The 20,433-nt window shown below is 45.8% G+C and overlaps 1 protein-coding gene across 1 annotated transcript in view; it reads right to left on the bottom strand.

Moving 5' to 3' along the window:
* The window catches only part of LOC143277993 (uncharacterized), a 30,909-nt gene extending 11,727 nt beyond the window's left edge, over positions 1-19,182 (bottom strand). Inside the window, exons 1-10 of the mRNA XM_076583005.1 lie at positions 19,141-19,182; positions 15,028-15,108; positions 14,646-14,740; positions 14,043-14,240; positions 12,316-12,452; positions 11,175-11,227; positions 6,770-6,980; positions 4,734-5,242; positions 2,668-2,909; positions 914-1,073 (exon numbers count right to left, since the gene is read on the bottom strand). Coding sequence (XP_076439120.1) covers positions 914-1,073; positions 2,668-2,909; positions 4,734-5,242; positions 6,770-6,980; positions 11,175-11,227; positions 12,316-12,452; positions 14,043-14,240; positions 14,646-14,740; positions 15,028-15,108; positions 19,141-19,182 — 1,728 coding nt within the window. The remainder of the gene's footprint in view (positions 1-913; positions 1,074-2,667; positions 2,910-4,733; positions 5,243-6,769; positions 6,981-11,174; positions 11,228-12,315; positions 12,453-14,042; positions 14,241-14,645; positions 14,741-15,027; positions 15,109-19,140) is intronic.
* Between the last annotated feature and the right edge of the window lie 1,251 nt (positions 19,183-20,433).

Genomic DNA, 20,433 nt, shown 5'->3' with positions numbered 1-20,433 from the left:
CACTTCGGTGGTGTTCGGTAGTGCCTGTTCTGATATAACATACTTAAGACACCACCTAGAAAGTCCCCTACCAACAATAACAATGGCTTAGTCGCGGAGCCAGACTGAGTGAGTGTTCCACCAACGGCAGTACCCCATGAAGCCGCCGATACTGAGGACACCGACAAGACTCACACCAAGCACAGAAGTGGAGGGCTATCGAAACTGACGTCACTATGAGAACAGGGCAGGAAAGGCCACATAATTTGGGGCTTTTTATATTGACGATGAAGGAGGATCGATGATGATGATGCTATGGAGGTCCATTTAGGTTTGGGACTAAACAACAAGGCTGTACTCTACGCTTCCTGTCATATGATATCCCGGCGTCAACCAAGCCCGAGAGATACAGACACTTGCAGTATTGGTCAGGAAATTAGAGCAACACACCCAGAGACACATCCGTGAAGTGGATGATACTCAACTGTGTGGTCCTTGTCTTCCCATTTAAATCCATAGCACACTCAACTCAAGGAAGGAGCCGGCCGCAGGCTGAAAACCCCCACTCCCACTGGGATTCGAACACGCGTCCTCTCAGCCGTCAGTCCGCCACGCTAACCACTCCGCCACGGCGGCTGGCGGAGTAAAGTGCCTTTCCACAAAGGACACAACATGATGCCGAAAGTGGGCCCCGAACCCCGGTCACTTGTGAGCACTGCATCACACGTCATCGCGCTTTCTCCTCAATGTTGTTGACTGTGCGATGAACCATTTCGTGTCGTCATCATCATCACCATCACATCACCATCATCATTACCATAGTCACCATCATCACCATCACCATGATCATCATCATCACCATTACTATCATCACCATCATCATCATCAATATCATCATCCTCATCATCACTGGTATGAAAACGAAATACCTGACCTGCACCCGAGGACACCGAACGACTTTGACGTGCTGTGCAGAGTCCTGTGAGAGGTAGTACTGCAGCACGTTGATTCGAGCCGTAATGCACGACTGGTTGAACGACGGGTGGAAGTTGTAGGCGATGTTGCCAGTGCCCCATGACCAAGCGCTTAGGTATCTGTCAACAACAACAAACATCATTATACATGCTCTTAACAAAAGACGATGACGACGACGTTGAAGAAGAAGGTGAAGGATAATAAGAAGGAGGAGCAGAAGAACAAGAAGATGAGGAGGAGGAGGATGGTGAGGATGATGATGATGACGACGACGACGAAGAAGAAGAAATAGAAGAAGAAGAAGCAGAAGAATAAAACTCTTATCATCGTATTGCACAGTTCTTCAACACGCATTTTAGAGTATCATAAAGAGTTATGTAATAAAGCGGAGGAGAGGCTTCAGACAAGATAATGTATCGAGACAGAGACCATAGCCCTTTCTGAAATGGAAGAGAGAGAGAGAGAGAGAGAGAGAGAGAGAGAGACAGACAGACAGACAGACAGACAGACAGACAGAGACAGAGAGACAGAGACAGAGAGAGAATCAAAGCTAATATTCACTTTGAGAGAAAAAGAATTCATCTCTCTCACACACATGTGCAGGTGTGTGTGTGTGTGTGTGTGTGTGTGTGTGCGTGCGCGTACGCGCACGCGCACGCGCACGTACACGCATGCACGCAAAACCTCACACAAAACGCAAAGAGATAAACTGCCCACATAAGGTGCCAGTAAAATCCAGTGTGTGTGTCCAGGGTGCTAAAGAAATGAATGATAGTGCATCTCCAAATAGAAATGGTCTCTATTGGAGTCATGAATATTGTGCATGTCTCGCAACGAACAAAGAAATTAACAAGTAACAAATATTGTATTGCATTGTATTGTATTACTTTTTGTCAGAACAGATTTCCCTTGTGTGAAATTCGGACTGCTGTCCTCGGGGAAAGCGCATTGCTACAGTGCAGCACCACCCTTTTATCTTTCCTCTGTTTTCCTGTCAGAATGGATTTTTTTCTTCGGAATTTTGCCAGGGACAAACCTTTTGTGGCCATTGGTTCTTTTACGTACGCTGAGTGAATTTTCACATACAGGGCCTCGCTTTATCATCTGATCTGAATGATTGGCAATTGGACACCACCCGAGGTCTGGAGGGGGGAGAGAAAGTTCAGGGGAGTGGGGCGTTCCATCCCGTGCATTCACATTTCCCCGCTTCCTAGGTGGGCGTGTGACCACGGGGCCAGCACTCCCCAATTTACAACTGACACGTGATCATTGTTGTGTATTTCACACATTCTGTCAAAAACTGTTTAATAGACAGACAAGCAAACAAACTGAAACATGGTTTCAAGGTAGGATAACCAGTTGTCAGTGTTGTGGGTGGGTTGGTGTGCGTGTGTATGTGTGTGTTTGGGTGGGTGGGTGGGTAGGTGGGTGTGCATGGGTGTGTGTGTTTGGGTGGGTATGTGGGCAGGTGGGTGTGCGTGTGTGGGTGGGTGGGTAGGTAGGTGGGTGTCCGTGGGTGTGTGTGGGTAGGTAGGTGGGTGTGCGTGTGTGTGTGGGTGGGTGGGTGGGTAGGTGTGTGTGCGTGCGTGTGTGTGTGTGTGTGTGTGTGTGTGTGTGCGTGTGTGTGTGCGTGCGTGTTTGTTGGGGGGTGTGCGTGTGTGTGCGTGTGTGCGTGTGTTGTGTTCTAAAATAATTTTATTCACTGAAGCCTACATGCTTTGTATATAGACATCTCCCGAAGAAATCGCTGTTACTCTGGTCGGCATGAGGTTGACCCAGATGTATGTTCCCACAACACCAGCCTCCCAGGCTCTGGTGATGCCGTTGACAACGCTGTCCCACTGTGTGACAGAATCGAAAGACGCTATCTGGCACTTCGCACGGGCTGTCAAGAAGCCAGATGTGGACTTTTTGTCTGATGACAGGAAGAAAAAGCACTTTCCCTCAACTGCCATCTGCAACAAGACAGCAGCAGATGTTGGTGATGGTTTATAAACAACATGGTGCTCTGCTGTGCTATTGCTGTGTTTTGTTGTACTGTTGCCATGCCGTGCTGTGCTGTGCTGTGTTGTGCTGTGCTGTGCCGTGCTGTACTGTGCTGTGCTGTGTTGTCCTGTGCCGTGCTGTGCTGTGTTATGCTGTGTTGTGTTGTGCTGTGTTGTGCTGTGTTGTGTTGTGATGTGTTGTGTTGTACTGTGTTGTGCTGTGTTATGCTGTGTTGTGTTGTGCTGTGCTGTGTTGTGTTGTGATGTGTTGTGTTGTACTGTGTTGTGCTGTGTTGTGCTGTGCTGTGCTGTGCTGTGCTGTGCTGTGTTGTGCTGTGCTGTGCTGTGTTGTGCTGTGTTGTGTTGTGATGTGTTGTGTTGTACTGTGTTGTGCTGTGCTGTGTTGTGTTGTGTTGTGCTGTGCTGTGCTGTGCTGTGCTGTGCTGTGCTGTGTTGTGCTGTGCTGTGCTGTGCTGTGTTGTGCTGTGCTGTGTTGTGCTGTGCTGTGCTGTACTGTGTTGTGTATTACTGTACTGTGCTGCATTGTATTATCTTGTATTAATTTTCTGCCCTCACAGATCTTCATGCGTGAAATTGGGACTGCTTTCCTTGGTCTCCTTGGGGAGAGCTTGTCTCCAAAGTGCAGCAACACCCACTGTGTCTTTTCTCTTCCTCTTGGGGGGTTTTCTGTCTGCATGTGTATGTGTCTCACTATCAAAGTCGATTTTTCGACACAAATTTGCCGTGGGTTCTTTTACGTGTGCTAGATTCATGCTGCACATTGGACCTCGGTTTACCGTCTCATCCGAATGACTAGCACCCAAACCACTGCATGTATGACAGTCAGTTATGTCTGACTATGACCACCAGAACAGCAGATGAGGCACTGAACAGAAGTGTAGTATGTGTCCACCGTGCTGGTGTATTGCCTGTTGATCACACAGTGATCCAGTCATGCTTGTACCCACAAGTGAACAAAGACTACGGGAGAATCGTCACACTTTGATATGTACACATATTATTCCTACGTAAACACAAACAAAAGAAACACAAAGAGAGCAAAACTAAGTTAGACTGAACTTATTAATCACATCGAAAATGCAGTGCAGTGTTGTTCATGTAAATTGACAAATTTATTTTTCAATGCTAAAAGTGGACTGACTGGGATATGTAAAAATGTATGTGAGATATACCGCACTCTCAAACTCGTTTAAAAAGATAAGGACAGCACAAAACAATTGTAACTTCTTCGTTTTCCACTTTTGCACAAAGGAATGACAGAGAGAGAGAGAGAGAGAGAGAGAGAGAGAGAGAGAGAGAGAGAGTATGGTACAGAGTGGAACACGATCAGATCGTGACACAACTGGCTGGAATTTTCCAGCTGTGACATGTGACTTGGTGATGGTAGGGAGTGTAAGTAATGACTGACGCCGGAGTGTGATTCATGGTGAAGGAGAGAGGGAACTGCAAGCTGAACCCATCAATAATTCACCTCACCTCTTTCTCCCCATATAGATTTTTTTTGTTCAACATGGTAGTGAAGGAATGTAAGTACAGGTTGTAACTGAACAACACGTCTTTTGTTTCGAATCAACTTTGCAAATGTTTGTAAAGATAATAAATCATTAACAGAACGAGTGGGTTTTTTTTTGTTTAAGAGGGTAGTGGAATGCGAGAGAGAGAGAGAGAGAGAGAGAGAGAGAGAGAGAGAGAGAGAGATTTTCCAAGCACACACACACACTCACACACTCACACACACACACACACACACACACACACACACACACACACAACCTTTTCCAGTCCACATTTTTCCGAGTAGTACGAGCAGTGAGTTTCATCCTCTGCATCCACACAAGCCACGTGTAAGTCACAGGCGAAGTGTAGATACAGCTCAGGCCACACCCATTTGGAGCAGTTCCAGTGCTGGCCTGCTCTCTGTGGAGCCCAGCGTTGGAAAGAAAACCGGAGTTTGAAATAACTTTTTTCCGAAAACTGTTGTGCCCTCCAAGAGTAGACCAACGACAGAGGCACGCCCCGGCCTTCGTGTTCAGCCGGCGTGGAGAGAGGGAGGTTGGTCACGTTCAGAAACCAGCTGGGAAAGAAGACGGTCCCCTCTGCCAGTTCCCTCCCTTTGTTCAGCGGTTGTCCGCAGTGTCCAAGAAAAATCAGCGGGTTTCTCTTGGGGTAAGCTGTTGCCGTGTAGTAGTGGTCAGTCAACAGCACCATGTGGCCAGCTGGAGGGGTGATGGTTTCACAGGCGCTGAACAATTCACTGTATTCCGTTGGCGGCGATATAGAACCTGAAGAAAAAGAAACTCAACATCAACCGTTTGCGTCAGTGTTGTTTCCGTTTTGTGATAGGAATTGTAGAGGGGAAAAAGCTGGGGGGCGTCTTGTCGTACATGTATGCATGTAAGTATACAAGCGTACACAAGCACGCAAGCAAGCAAGCAAGCACACACACACACACGCACACACACACACACACACACACACACACACACACACACACACACACACACACACACACACACACACACACACTTGCGCAATACATATATTATGTTGTGATCTTCTCATTATGTTGCTTCTTTCTGTTTTGGTGAAAGAGGGTGCTGTGTCATCCACGTGTACAATACAACACAATATAGCACAATGCGGTAATGCAATATAATACTGTACAGTACAATACAACACAATATAGCACAATGCGGTAATGCAATATAATACTGTACAGTACAATACAATACAATATAGCACAATGCGGTAATGCAATATAATACTGTACAGTACAATACACTATAGCACAATGCGGTAATGCAATATAATATTGTACAGTACAACACAATATAGCACAATGCGGTAATGCAATATAATACAAACAATACGAATACAGTGGCATTTCAGTGCAACTTAACACAGTGCAGCATGGCACAAGGTAATGCAGCACAATACAATACAATACAATGCAATACAATACAATACAATACAATGCAAACGCATTGTGTATGGATCTCGTCACAACTCTCTGTTGGTCTCGCAATTTATAGCGTTCTTGGAACGTTTGATTTGGGTTTGATTTAATATGGATACTTATATAACGCCTATCCTGGGTCGGAGACCATGCTGTTAGCGCTTCACATTCTCGGGGTCATTTGCACAACAGGCTGCCGAACTGATTACAGCTGCCTGAGGGCTGCCATTGGGCGCTCATCATTCGTTTCCGTTTCGAAATTATTCAAGCATTGTCCATCAAAACTGATGTCCCCTGCATGTGCTCAAACATCTGTGACGTCAAGGGCTGACATCCTGTGCTCACTACCTGAGCACCACAAAAAGGAGAAACTAAAACGACACACAAACAAACATCTTCCACACACTGCACTCCTAGTAGTATGATACGATAAACAGAGGCCCCGTGTGCAGTATGAAGTAAGCGCACGTAAAAGAAGGCATAGAAACAAAGGGTTGTCCCCGGCACAATTCTGAAGACAGAATCCTTTCCATGGTGAAGTGAGTACACTTGCAGACAGAATGAAGTGTCGCTGTACTGTGGCCACACGATCATCCCGAGGACAGCACTCAGGTCCTGGTTTCAACCAGAGAGATCTGCTGTGACATAAAGGCCACACCACACCACACCACACCACACCTCACTACACCACACCACACCACACCACGCCACACCACACCACGCCACACCACACCACACCACACCACGCCACGCCACGCCACACCACACCACACCACACCACACCACACCACACCACGCCACACCACACCACAACCCCCACCCCCATCATGTCCAGCTCCAATCAGAGACTCACCCACAGCCTGTGACACGCGAACAACTGTCAGTCGAACCGCACTGGACTTGTCAACGGCCGTGACGCTGACATTGACCTTGGATGAGGTGGTCAGCGGTTCAAACCCCAGCACGATACTGTTGGTCCAGCTGAACACCTCCCCAGTGAATACACCAGACTCTGGGCACAGGATATCCAACAATGGTGGATGGAGGAGCTTTCCTTTCTCAAACTGCCAGCAAATTGTGCGCACGTTTGTGCAACGTATTTGTAATTTTATAACTTGCCCTGATGGAACTTTAATCTTTTGATGGCACTTTCGAAAGTTGTTTCCAAGAAAGTAAATGGTTTCTGTGTTGGCGTCTAAATGTTCTGAATGACTCAGACAGTGGCTGAGACTGAGATTGAGACGTGTGAGATAGTGTGTGACATTGTTATTTTCTGTATGCTGCTGAATGATTTGTTCCGTTGTGGGTTCCTCACTTGTTGACACATCGTGTTCCCATGGAGATGCTGCAAAATTCGAAAATAATTGCACAGAGATGTAGCATTCCTGCCCTTTGTTTCTTGTTCATATTCAAGGTCTGACTACTGTACAGCAATACACTCTCACAAGAAACATGTTATCATGGGGCCACTGAGTATATTTTCAAGGCTAAAGGGGTTCTGTATATGGACGGTTTTCTTTATTTTAACATGAAGACAGTAACACTATGTCTTTGGAAAGATTGAACCTGTTTTGTTCAGCGAGATGGTCAACCTACGTGCTGACAGGCCAAGATGTATCAGCTCACTGTACATTGTCACATGACAACGAGTTTATTCAGACTTCAGGCTCCAGGGTTTATGATTATTCATATAACTGGACCAGTTACACACAGTGTGATCAAATGCACATGATATAGATACATGGACGGCTGTGGTGGCTGGATGGTCAGAGCGGTGGATTGTCGCCTGAGTTTCCTGAGTTCGATACCCAGTTCTGCCTCACCTGGTGGGTGAGGTTTTTCTGATCTCCTCGGTCAACATGACAACTGTATATGTGTAGACCTGCTAGTGCCTGAACCCCCTGCGTGTGTATACGCATGCGGAAGATCAATACACATGTTAAAGATCTGTAATCCATGTCTTCGCACGGTGGGTTATGGAAATGAAATTGGACACCCCGAAAACGGAGTATGGCTGTCTACATTGCGAGGTAAAAACCGTCATGCACGTAAAACCCCACTTGTACATACGAACGAACTTTGAGTTGCAGCTCACAAACTCAGAAGAATATGTAGATAGATAGATAGACAGATAGATAGATAGATAGATAGAGAGAGAGAGAGAGAGAGAGAGAGAGAGAGAGAGATGATGATGATGATGATGATGATGATGATGATGTTTTATTGAAGAAACACATAAGGTTCATTTCAATGGGAAGTTGGGGGATGGGTCAATCACCTTTAAAAAGAAAAACAATCATTTTCAAGAAGACAGACATTGTCATGAAGCGTAGCAGAGGATGATTCACACTAACAACACGAGTATCAGAAAGGAATGCTGCGATGCAAATTGGAAGCCAACTTCAGCGTGTACGCTCTGAGCGCCATTTCAAAACTCTGTACAGAGAGCGAGAAAGCATTGAAACGTCATCAGCTCCCATCAGTGCAGGCAAATTATGAGTCTCGGACTCAACCGGAAAGAACTCATTGCGTAAAGCTACATAAACTGAACAGACAAACAAAACATGGTTTTCATCTTCGATTTCAAGCTTACTCATTGGGCATACTATCTGCTGAGGGGATAAATCTGCTTGGTACCGAAACCTATGAGAGTTAATGGGGTGAAAAACCAAATCTGAATTGAGCATATGCAATCTTGTAACAGCGTAACTGTTTACAGTCCATACATGGCTCAACATTGAATATTTTTTTGAACTGAGTTGGCTCGTCTGTATCCCTTCTTCCCATTCCCTTAAGAAACTACAAACTAATCTCTCTCAAGTTATTCACGAAGACACGTGCGTTGCCTACGCCGTAAGAGGTTCCTGAGGTGAAACACCCAAGACTTCTTGCCTGATTCACTCACTGCACGTGACATTAAATAGGCCTTGTGAGGGAGTCGCTCTGGTGACATTGTGATCAAGCGAAGCCAGTACTTAACAAATCTCACTGCTGAGGTTATATACAAAAGGTATATACCCAAATCTCCATGGATCATCTTGTTAGGAGTTTGCTGGCCAACACTTACATGCAAACACGTGTACCTTTTCCAGACAACTATACTGTTGAAATCCCATATTTCGGCCACCATACATCAATACTGGCAAAATCTGACGATCAAAAATCTGAAAAAAGACATTGACTGGCACATCCCCCAGTCTGAAAAGACATCTTAAGATACGTGCCGTCCTAATCTTTGTTTTAGCTCTTAGCTCACTGGTCGCCTGAGAAAATTTGGTAGTGAAAATCAGCCCTAAATATTTTTAACTATCTATGACCTCGATGGGGTCATTACCATACTTCCAAAGCCAGCGCGGCCTTCGGCAGACTCCAAAAAAAAACCGTTTGGAACAGGAGAGGCATCACCCTGGAGACGATGCTCAAAGTATACAAGGCCATAGTTCTCACCACACTGCTTTATGGATGTGAATCATGAACGGTCTACAAACGCCACGCCAAAAAGCTGAACCACTTCCACATCACCAGCCTCAGAAAACTTCTCGGCATGAAGTGGCAAGAGAAGATCCCTGACACAGAGGTGCTCACCCGTGCAAACTTGCCCAACATCTACACCATCTTGATGCAGGCCCAGCATGCCAGACCACCGGCTCCCCAAGAAACTGCTGTACGGCGAACTCCAACACGGCAAGCGCTCCCATGGAGGCCAAAAGAAGCGTTTCAAAGACACTCTGAAAGCTTCTCTGAAGGCCTTCAACATCAGCCACGACACGTGGGAGCTGAATGCAATGGACAGACCAAAGTGGCGTTCAGCTGTCCACAAAGGCGCCAAATCCTGTGAGGCCAACAGGATCGCTGCAGCAGAACAACGCAGACAGGCCAGGAAAAACAGTGCCAGCAAGTCCCCGACAGCCGCCACCATCCCCTGTCCACACAGCGCCAGAACCTTCCGGGCGCGGATTGGCCTGACCAGTCATCTGCGCACCCACAGAGCCCAACCCACCCACCCCTAGGATGACTAGATGGTCCTCGTCGATCCCGACGGACGAACCACACACCATACTTCCACTGCTCACACTCGGCCAGGAATCCTTCTTTGCGAAAAACAATAACTTTCGTTTTGGATAGATTTAATTCTATATCAAAATTATCAGTGAAACTTTTCAAAATGTTTATCTGGTTTTGTATTCCAGCAGCTGAGTAAGAGGTCAGGACTACATCATCTGCAAACGAAATTAATAAAATCTCCACAATATCTGGTGAAAGCTGGACACCATGCTTACCATTTCTTGCAATTTCAAGGGCCAATTCATTAATTAAAAAAGAAAACGAAACGGGTGAAAGCACACATCCCTGTCTCACCCCATTGGGACACTCGAAAAATTCAGTGATACTGTCTGGGCATCGCACACACGAACGGCTTGTAGATACTGGTCAAAATGCGAAGCAATTTCCCACCAATACCTGCCTGACCTAGAGTCCTTCCACAATGCTGCTCTGTCTACACGGTCAAAGGCTTTCTTAAAATCTACAAAACAAACAAATATTTCTGGACAACTGCATACAAAACATAAATGTTATCAACATTAGAATAACCCGCACGAAAACCATACCTCATCAATGTTTTGGTTGGCGTCAGCCCAGCTAGAAAAAAACGTTTATTTGAAATATGAGGAAACACCTTTCTCAAAATGCTCATGAGCGAAACTCCACGGTAATTATCTGGGTTAGCTGGATCACCCCCTTTGTGAATTGGCACAATAATGGCGCCTGACCAAGCCCTTGGGTAAGTTTCAACATGCCCGCAAGTACACCATCAGGCCCCGTGGATTTATTCAGATTTAAAGCATTTATTGCTGACAGGACTTCCTGTGCACTGACTGGTTTGACGAACCATTCCACACTCGTGGGGTCCGGCAGACTTTCATCAACACGATGGTGGTCCTGTTGCTAGTCTGTTAGATTAAAGACATATTTAAAATGGTTAAACCACTGTTCACTACTAATGCTGGGTTGAGTCTGAGATGAGTGGCAAATTGATTTCATTTCACTTCAAGACATTTACAGCCTTTGCCTCCAAACTGGCCATCTTGTTTTGTTTGTACAGCAACCTCTTTGTTTTCATCGTAAATCTATATTCTTTTCTACACTGAACAAACTGTAATCTATGTGCAGTTCTAGAAGGCACACGTTTTGATCTTTTAAATAACCTATACTATTTTCTTGTATTTCTTCTATCCATTCTACATTCTGCATCAAACCATTTGCTCTGCCTCGGCCCAGTGAAGATTTTGGTGACCATGCAAGCTGCTGCCTGGAGCAGGCCAGTGCACAAACAGTCAACAGCTGTGTCCACAGAGTCATACAAGAGTACAGTGGCTTCTGCCACGGCAGATTCAAACTGTGTACTGTTTATGGTTTCACAAAAAAGAGATACTTTTGCTTCGTCCCACCATAGCTTTTCAACAAAATAGTTTGCCTGTACTACACTCCACCTCACCACACTCATAAGATATGTGAGCTCAACTGGTAAGTGTTGGATTCAAACCTTTCTCCCAGGGCACCAGTAACCAGCTCACTTGATGCTGCAAAATAGTCAGTTGTGCTACAGCCTGATGGGCACACATATGCGAAACAGCCGTTTTCATCACCACAACACACTTCATTCAAAATTGACACATTGCAAGAAGCACACATCTCAGCCAATGATGTGCCAAACCCATTAACCACTATATCTTTTGAGTGGCGTAATGAATAAAGATCTGACTGAACCACTGATTAAACATTCTCATTCACATCGTTAGCAATATTGAGATTGCCCGTAGGGTCATTAAAATCACCACACAACATATAATAACATGATTCACCAAACTGCTCTATGTATACACTGTTCGGTTGTGCACAGGGTCGACACAACAGACACATGCTCCTGTCGATAATATGGAGAGTCATATGGGCAGGCATTTTGCGCACACGACACCACATCTTTATCACAGGATAACACACTTTTGTCAAACTTGAACCATATCATGTTGTCCTGTGACTGGTCCAGAACCTTAACGCATCTCTTTAAGGCATGCCTGACCATAACTAGTACCCCTCCACACCCTCGGGCTGCATGTCAGATCTTTATAGCAGGACTAAAGTATTGAATATAGTCTGGGAAACAGTCTAAGGTATTTCAAAACTTAAAAACGTTTTGGTGAAGCATACAATATCAAAGCTGGTCACGTACTGCATGAAATCTGATTCACCTAGTTTTCTGCTCAAACCCTCCATGTTCCAATTCAATATTTGCAGTTGTTTCTGAGGGCCAGCCACGCTTCTCGTTCTTAGTTCTACTCCCTGTGTCCTGGCCCCTAACCCCGGCACTCCCCACAGTGACCTCACGTCACTGAGCACCAGCGGTGATGTCGCTGACCGTCCTCTGCTGGTTGGAACTGTTGAAGTACGTGTTGATGGACAGTGTCTGCATGCGTGTGCACGTCCGCTGACCCTCCTGACTGCCCTGCCCCCTTTCACTTGGAGAGGGGGAAGCACTGCGGCAGAACCATTGCACCGCTGCTTCTGCCTGGTGTCCACCGGATGGAGTCGCTGGGCATGCAGTCCTTGTTGCCTAATCCGTTGATGCCACCACCCTGCCTCGTGTCCCACGGCCGAAGTCACGGGGAGTGTAGTCCTTGCTGCCTCCACCAGATGCGTTGTTGCTGTAGCTTGGACTGAGCCGTTTACCCCGCCCGCGTCAGAGAGACACAGAGAGAGAGAGAGAGAGAGAGAGAGAACTAACGAACGATCGAAAGATTATGCACAAATTGTTTGTTTTCATCCTGCCCTCATTGAAAAGGAAATAAACACTCAAACAAAAGCATGATATTACATGATTAATTTCAATTATGTCGCCAAAATGAAAAAAATGAAAAAGAAAAGAAAAAAAAAACAAGAAAAAACTAAAGTAAATGCACAAATATTCTGAGAGGAGTGAGAGAGAAGAGTGAGTGAGAGAGGAGAGAGAGAGAGAAAGATGAGGATGAGGAATAGGAGAAGAGAGAGAGAGTGAGAGAGAGAGAGAGATGGAGAGAGAGACGAATAGATCATGTCCAGAACAGGCATTGACTGTGTGTAGACCACCGCTATATCTATACTGATGACTTGTCAGCGACTGATTATTCAAAGCAGAAAATCAGTTCTTCAGTTTATGAAGATGTATTTGACAAAGCTAATGACATAAAGCTCTAACACACAACGAAAACACCAAGTTGATACTGATTCTCTTTGGTTTAACTCTTACCTCTCTCTGATTCCTTTTTTCCCTTTGTCCATTTTTTTAACAACAATGAACGACTGTCATTCATAAGATTTGTTCTCCTTTCACCGAGAACAAACAAGCACAAGTACGTAACAACTGATGGGAGAGATATTGATACATAGGCAGAGATATCGAAACAGGGAAACCGAGAGAGAAAGTCTTGTTTTGACGTGACTGGAGGCAAAGAGGAGGGGAGGAGGGGGGGGGGGGAGGGCGGCGAGAGGGAAAGTCTGGATGGAGGGGGTGCTGTGCCAGACGCAAGTTAAAACCAAACACACAACCCCAGACATACACAGACTACTCGAAATAATAATCACTGGTGCTACTAACCAATGGTTGTTAAATAGACCTAATCCGTATTTTTTTTTTCTGTTATGTCTGTCTTTCTCTTATTTGACAACTGATTTTCTGTGTGACTTTCGGGCTGCTCTCCCCAGGGAGGAGCGATCGTTTCACCACCGCCGCGCCCTCTCTTTTTTGTCTTTATTTCTGCGTGCCGTTATATTTGTTATTCCTTCGACGTGGATTTTTCTCCCAGACTTTTGCAGGGGACAACACCCTTATTGTTGAGGGGAGTGGGCGGGGGGGGGGGGGCAACGTACGCCCCTCTTCAGGTGAACCGTCAGTGTTCGTCCCACAACCGGCAACGACGACAGCCGGTTAACTCTCCATCCTGTTGTGTGTTCAGGCAAAGGTGTCTGGTTTCAGATGCCGCTCCGAACATTTCCTCCAATGGGACTGGACTTTGCAGCAGAGGATGTGATGGTATTTTCTAGAGTGCAAACGAAACTGCAGAAGCAGCCATTTCCTGCATGTATCTCACATGCCGGTTTGTCCGGTGAATCCCTGTCCTTGTCCGCACACAAGCAGGAACTGCCCTTGTTCCAGTTGTTGCTGTCTGCTCTGTGTCTGTTTGGTGTCATCATCACGCATGCCTCTTGGAATCATGCAGACTCCGAAAGGTACTTCACAGGCATGGTCTTTCCACCTGAAGACAAACAGCTTGTAGTGTCGCAGCCTCCTGTGACATGTGCAGACAGTACACCACTGCACACTTCATCCCCAACTGCTTCTTTGGCATCTCTGAGACCTTCACCTTGGCGCTGATGCTGACTTGGCACTGGAAGATTTGAAGTAGAGGTGGTGGTGATTTTGGGTGATAGGATAAGAGGGAGAATGTGCAAGTCTGTGCTTCACGAATCAAGGGACGTTCTGTCCCCCTGGCCCTGATACAATGTGCACAACAGCGAAGGCAGGCAGCTTCACTGCCAACAGTGTCAAACCCACATTGCATTAAAGCGATACTGAGCAAATAAACGAATCGATACGTCGTTTTCGATTTGCTTAAAATAATAAATGAAATTTTTTTCAAAGTTCCTCGGACTCGGTCAGCGAAATGTTATAACAATGCAGTGACAGCAGTGACCCAGCATTTCTTCTTGAACGGCCAACATCTTTGTTGGTGTCCACTGCTGTAACCGCCAGACAACAGTCCCTTTGTCCTTTGGGGCTGGTGTACATCTGCACAATCACATCACAACGCCACGTGATCAGGGAGGTGATGATCCAACTGTACTGTTTTGACCAGCTGTCATCGGTCAGTGCTGCTTTTTGTCTTGGTCATCCAGTTGCGTCACAACAAGGCGGCAGGAAACATTGCTCATTTCAAAGGCAGAGGCATCCTCCACATGTCTGGTGTTACCTCCACAGCCTTCACTAGTCTCTGAAACAAAAGCGTTGAATCCCACGCGGTCTACGTCCCTCACGAGCCTTACAGTTCATTCCCAGAGCCATGGACACAGCTGGACCTTCTCTCCGTGCGATGTCCACAGCGTCTGTCCAGTCCTGCCGTCCACAGCGTTCTGTCCAGTCCTGCCGTTCACATCGTTCTGCCGGCACACCACGCCTGGTCAACACTGACACCGGCATCAGTGGTTCTCCCTCGGGCAATAGATTTCAAGGACTACATAATCACTCAAAGACTTCCTGTCTTCAAGGTATCTCAGTATCAGATTGATATCTTCTTTCCTTTTCTCGCAGGCCACATGACCAGATATGCTGGTGCACACACCCTCACACACAAATACGCACATGCTTGCATTTGGGCATACACGCAGACTCACACGTCATAATCACCACCTACCGCCACCACCACCACATAAACATGCAAATGCACCCACACGATTGTAGATAGACGTCCCGGTTTTAAGGGGGGGGGGGGGGGGCATTATCTTCCACGCCTCACATTTCTCACCTTATCCACTTTCTCCCTCTCAAGTACCTTCAGTCACTGCTTCATAACTTACACCCCTGGTGAGCAAATTCATGCGGTGTATGTATCATCGTATGACAACTATCATTTAAAAGTTTTTTCTTCTGACAAGTGTTTGTAACAACTAATCGATTATCAAAAGCCTGTCTTTTCTCAGCAGGGAGAATACTTCCCATACACGATCACACACACACACACACACACACACACATCATGATCAACCAGTCCGCCACGTTACGACAATGACGTCAGCAAACGAAATGATGATGATGATGATAGGATGATGAGGATGATGATGATATGGACACTCATTTAGGCCTACCCCTCGGTCGGAGACCAAGCTCTAAGCGCTTTACAAACACGGGGTCATTTGCACAACATGCCTACCTGACCGACTGACGGCTTTTATCACAACAGAATTTTCTGTGTGAAATTCGGGTGCCTCTCCCCCAGGGAGAGCGCGTCGATACACTACAGCGCCACCCATTTTTTTGTATTTTTTCCTGCGTGCAGTTTATTTGTTTTGAAGTGGATTTTTCTCACAGAATTTTTGCGAGGAAACAAGCATTTGTTGCCGTGGGTTCTTTTACGTGCGCTAAGTGCATGCTGCACACGGGACCTCGGTTTATAGTCTCATCCAAATGACTGCGTTCATCATTCGTTTCATGTGTCATTCAATCAGATGTCCGGCACACACATATTCACACTCACACAGACATGTAATTATTCACGTTCAATTTACCCCGCCATTGCAGGCAGTCACACTCGTTATGTTTTTGGTTTTTGGTTATGTTTTTGGTTTTTGGTTTTTTGTTGTTGTTGTTGTTGTTTGTTTGTTTTTGTTGTTTTTTGTTGTTTTTGTTTTTTTGTTGTTGTTGTTTTGTTTTTTGTTTTTTTGTTGTTGTTGTTGTTTTTTGGGGGGCGGCTGGGGGGTATGCTGGGTATGTTCTTGTTTCCATACCCCACCGAACGCTGCTGACATGGCTTACAGGATCTTTAACGTGCGTATTTGATATTCTGCGTGCGTATACACACGAAGGGGGTTCAGGTACAAGCTGGTGTGCACATCTGTTGACTGGAGATCGGAAAACTCTCCACCCTTTACCCACAGGCGCCGTTACCGAGATTCGAACGCGCGGACCCACAGATTGACAGTCAACGCTTTAACACTCGGTTATCGCCGCCGATGCCGAGACACCATGCACCCTCCCGGCAGGGCACAGCAGTGGGGCTGGGTCTTCTGCCACTCGTGGCCTGCCGATTCTGGTCCATATGTATTGTAATGTATCGTATTGTATGTACTGTATTCGCGTTGAATTGTATTACTCTTTTGTCACACAGATTTCTCTGTGTGCAATTCGGGCTGATCTCCCCAGGGAGAGCGCGTCGGTACACTGAATGCGCCACCCTTTTTTCTTTTTTTTCTGCCTGTGATTTTGTTTGGTTTTCTATCGGAGTTGATTTTTCTACTTAAATTTTGCTACGGACAACCCTTTTGTTGCCGTGGGTTCTTTTACGTGCGCTCAGTGCATGCAGCGCACGGGACCTCGGTTTATCGTCTCCTCTGATGTGAATAGTCGCAAGGTCTGTGTCTAGCAGTTTTGTTTTCTCAAAAAGGCGTCCCCTACGTTCGGACCAAATCCGTATACGCTCCACCACTAATGCTAGGCAGATGCCTGACCAGCAGCGTTACCAGTGCGCTTTGTCACGCCTTGAGTGCGTGCATATATATTTGTGTACCTGTCAGACTGGATATTTTCTACCAGACTTTTGCAGAGGGACAATTCGTATGTTTCCATTGGATCTATTTCCACGCGCCAAGTGCGTGCTGCACACGGGACCCTCGGTTTATCGTCTCATCTGAATGACCAGACGCCCCAGTTTGATTTTTCAGTGAAACTTGGAGTAAGAGTGAGACCTGGATTGGAACACCCTTATAATGATAGATACACAAATATATTATGGCATGCACTCAAGGCCTGGCTAAGCGAGTTGGGTTATGCTGCTGTCAGGCAGTGGTGTTGCGTATATGGATTTGTATTGTGAACGGCCTTGACGCCTCCTGCGACCACCCGAAGTGAACCTTTTTCTGGCAACAGGCCCCAGTAGCCCGCACAGCATGTTGTAGGGTTGTGCGTTGTTGAGGATCTTTTTTTCCTTTCTTTTATTTTCTTTTTTTTTCTGCCCTTTTGAAACCGAATGAACTAAAACCCAGCACCGACAACACGACCCACCTCACAGGCCAGGGGTCTTTCTCCCTTTCTCCAGCACTTCCGTCCCAGATCAGCATGCTGCTTTGTTCGGAATCAGTACACATGTATCCACCCTGGACCCCACGTGTTGGACCGGTTTGCTGGTAACGGGGGGGTGTGGTGGTTCTTGTTTTAGGAGTCTTTAGGTTGTTTATGTTTTTTGTTTGTTATAAGAGATTTTTCGCTTTCTGTAGCCTTTCTTCTTTCTTCTTTCTTTCTTTCTATTATTGTCTTCTAATACTGAAACGGTTCCAGCAGGACGTGATGACAGCTGAAGCACAGGATATCAACGACCGCTTAGCCGGCCTGACATGGCGGTGGCTTGGTGGTCGTCAGACATCTGGTGTCGTGCAGCGCTATGGATACAGTATGCCCCTTTACCACCTCTGGAAACCTGAAACTGCAAACTGACGGAGAGCTGTTGCTACTTCCCCGACCCGATTGATACCGTGCCGGTGTGGCCTGTGTGTGGTGTGTCCACTTTTATCAGTAAACTACAACCTGGAATGAGTCATGTATATACATATATAGAGAGAGAGATGTGGAGTGTGTGTGATGTGTGTGTGTGTGTGTGTGTGTGTGTGTGTTGTGTGTGTGTGTGTGTGTGTGTGTGCTCTGTTTAGGAGTCGGTGTGAATTTCATTTTGTTTTGTTTTTTTCTGCATTCCACCCTGGAATGATCGATTACAGCAATAAATCAGTTTGCTCATAAATTATGTTGCTCAAGGAGGCAGGAGGAGGCGTCAAGGGTCATACACTTATGGCTCAGAGGAAAGAGCAGGAATAATGATTTATTCAGTATCTTGTGCGTGTGTGTGTGTGTGTGTGTGTGTGTGTGAGTGTGTGTGTGTGTGTGTGTGTGTGTGTGTGTGTCTGTGTCTGTGTGTGTGTGTGTGTGTGTGTGTGTGTGTGTGTGTTTGATCTCTCTCTCTCTCTCTCTCTCTCTCTCTCGCTCTCTCTCTCTCTCATACATAGATACATGCACACAAACACACACACACACACACACACACACACACACACACACACACACACACACACACACACACACACACACACAACACACACTTCATTCTTGGAACAATATTCAGAGAACGATTCCCTTTTCCAAACCTTGAAAGACGTCAATCATACAGTGTGACACTGTATGTCAGTGTGCGTGCGTGCGTGAGTGTATGCGTGCGTGTGTGTGCGTGGGTGTGTGTGTGTGTTGGGGGTGCGGGGGTTTAATCGTGTGCTTTGTGTCTGCCTGACGTGTTACTGTAAAGCGCTTAAGAGGTTTGAAAGCGTGATATAAACAGTTATCATCGTCATTCTCATACATTTATGATACTTAAGAAGGCATGATAATAGACAGTTGGTTTCCGCTATTAGTTATTTTATCGCACATTCTTTTACCTCTGGTACGTTGGCGTGACTTTGAGGCTGAGTATTCAGCATGCCGAGATTAACGTTAAATCAGTGCGCTAGACGTTTCGCCAAGCAATGCAGTAAACTTATGGCACCTCAAATCACCGTCTTTTCCACCCTTTATGGTGGTGTTTTTATGCACGTTTGCGCGTTTTATATGCTGTGCATTTTTCATTCATTTTACATTTGGTTACATTTTTTTTTACATTTTTTAACATTTTTATTTAATATAATGATAATTCATAATATAATTTGTATATCTAATTGGACGTCGTTTATTCATTTATAGTCTGTTTATCTAAGATGATGTTAATAGACTGAGTCTTAATTGGATAACTCACCAGAAACCACCTGTTTCTCATACTTTCTGTTGTCTTTTATGCAGGTTCATACGTTTATATATGATGTATATTTTAAAGTATCTAGTTCCCTTCAAGTGGTCCCGTGTCCACCCCCCCCCCCCCCCCCTCCCACCCAACCATCCCCCTTACCCCCGGCACAGGAAGGAGGCACTATAATGTCCCGAAAGTTTGCTCAATACGACACCCCAGAACATTTCTCTGCTGTGAATGAAGTGCGGTGAGCATATAATAATAATAATATTAATTCAAGCATAAGCGAACTCTAAGCGCTTTACACTCCAGTTCCGAAAGTGAAACAGGAAGAAAATAAAGGTAGTAGAAATTTAAACAGAATCATGAATGTTATAAAAACCACAATACATAAACTCACAAAGTAACATACTCTCTGTGCTACAACTGTCACGCCCCAACACACACACGTATTTCTTTTTTGCATCCGCGGATCATTGACTTCAACACTGCGCAAATGAAGCATATTTCTGGATACAAAAAAAAAAAAAAAAAAAAAAAACAACCAAGAGGAAAAAATTATGAACCCCACTCAGGAGATGAGAAGTGAGAACTTCGACTCATAAAGTGTTCAAAGCAACTGGAGATAGCAGCAGTCACAAGTGCAGTTTTCTGGCTGTTGAAGAAAATCCACTTTGTCTTGAGAACAGTTCACTGCTGGTTGGAAACGGTGGATGGGTGAAGGAAGTGAGAGAGATCTAGACAGTGAGAGGAAAGGGGGGCGGGGGGAAGAGGAAAAAGAGGGGGAGGGGAGGGAAGGGGAAATGGGCAGGGTGGGGCGAGGGAAGTTGTGATTTGGTTTAGTCCTTGATGTTGAGGCCATATGGTGCTGCAGTACCGAGATGGTGGATAATCTGTTTCTCCCTGTTCTTTCTCTTGAAGAGTCTCCAGTGCTGTTGCGCCAGACCAC

This window comes from Babylonia areolata, chromosome 35, assembly GCF_041734735.1.
Source record: "Babylonia areolata isolate BAREFJ2019XMU chromosome 35, ASM4173473v1, whole genome shotgun sequence".
NCBI classification, from domain to species: Eukaryota; Metazoa; Mollusca; class Gastropoda; order Neogastropoda; family Buccinidae; genus Babylonia; species Babylonia areolata.
This window is presented reverse-complemented; position numbering and strand designations above follow the sequence as displayed.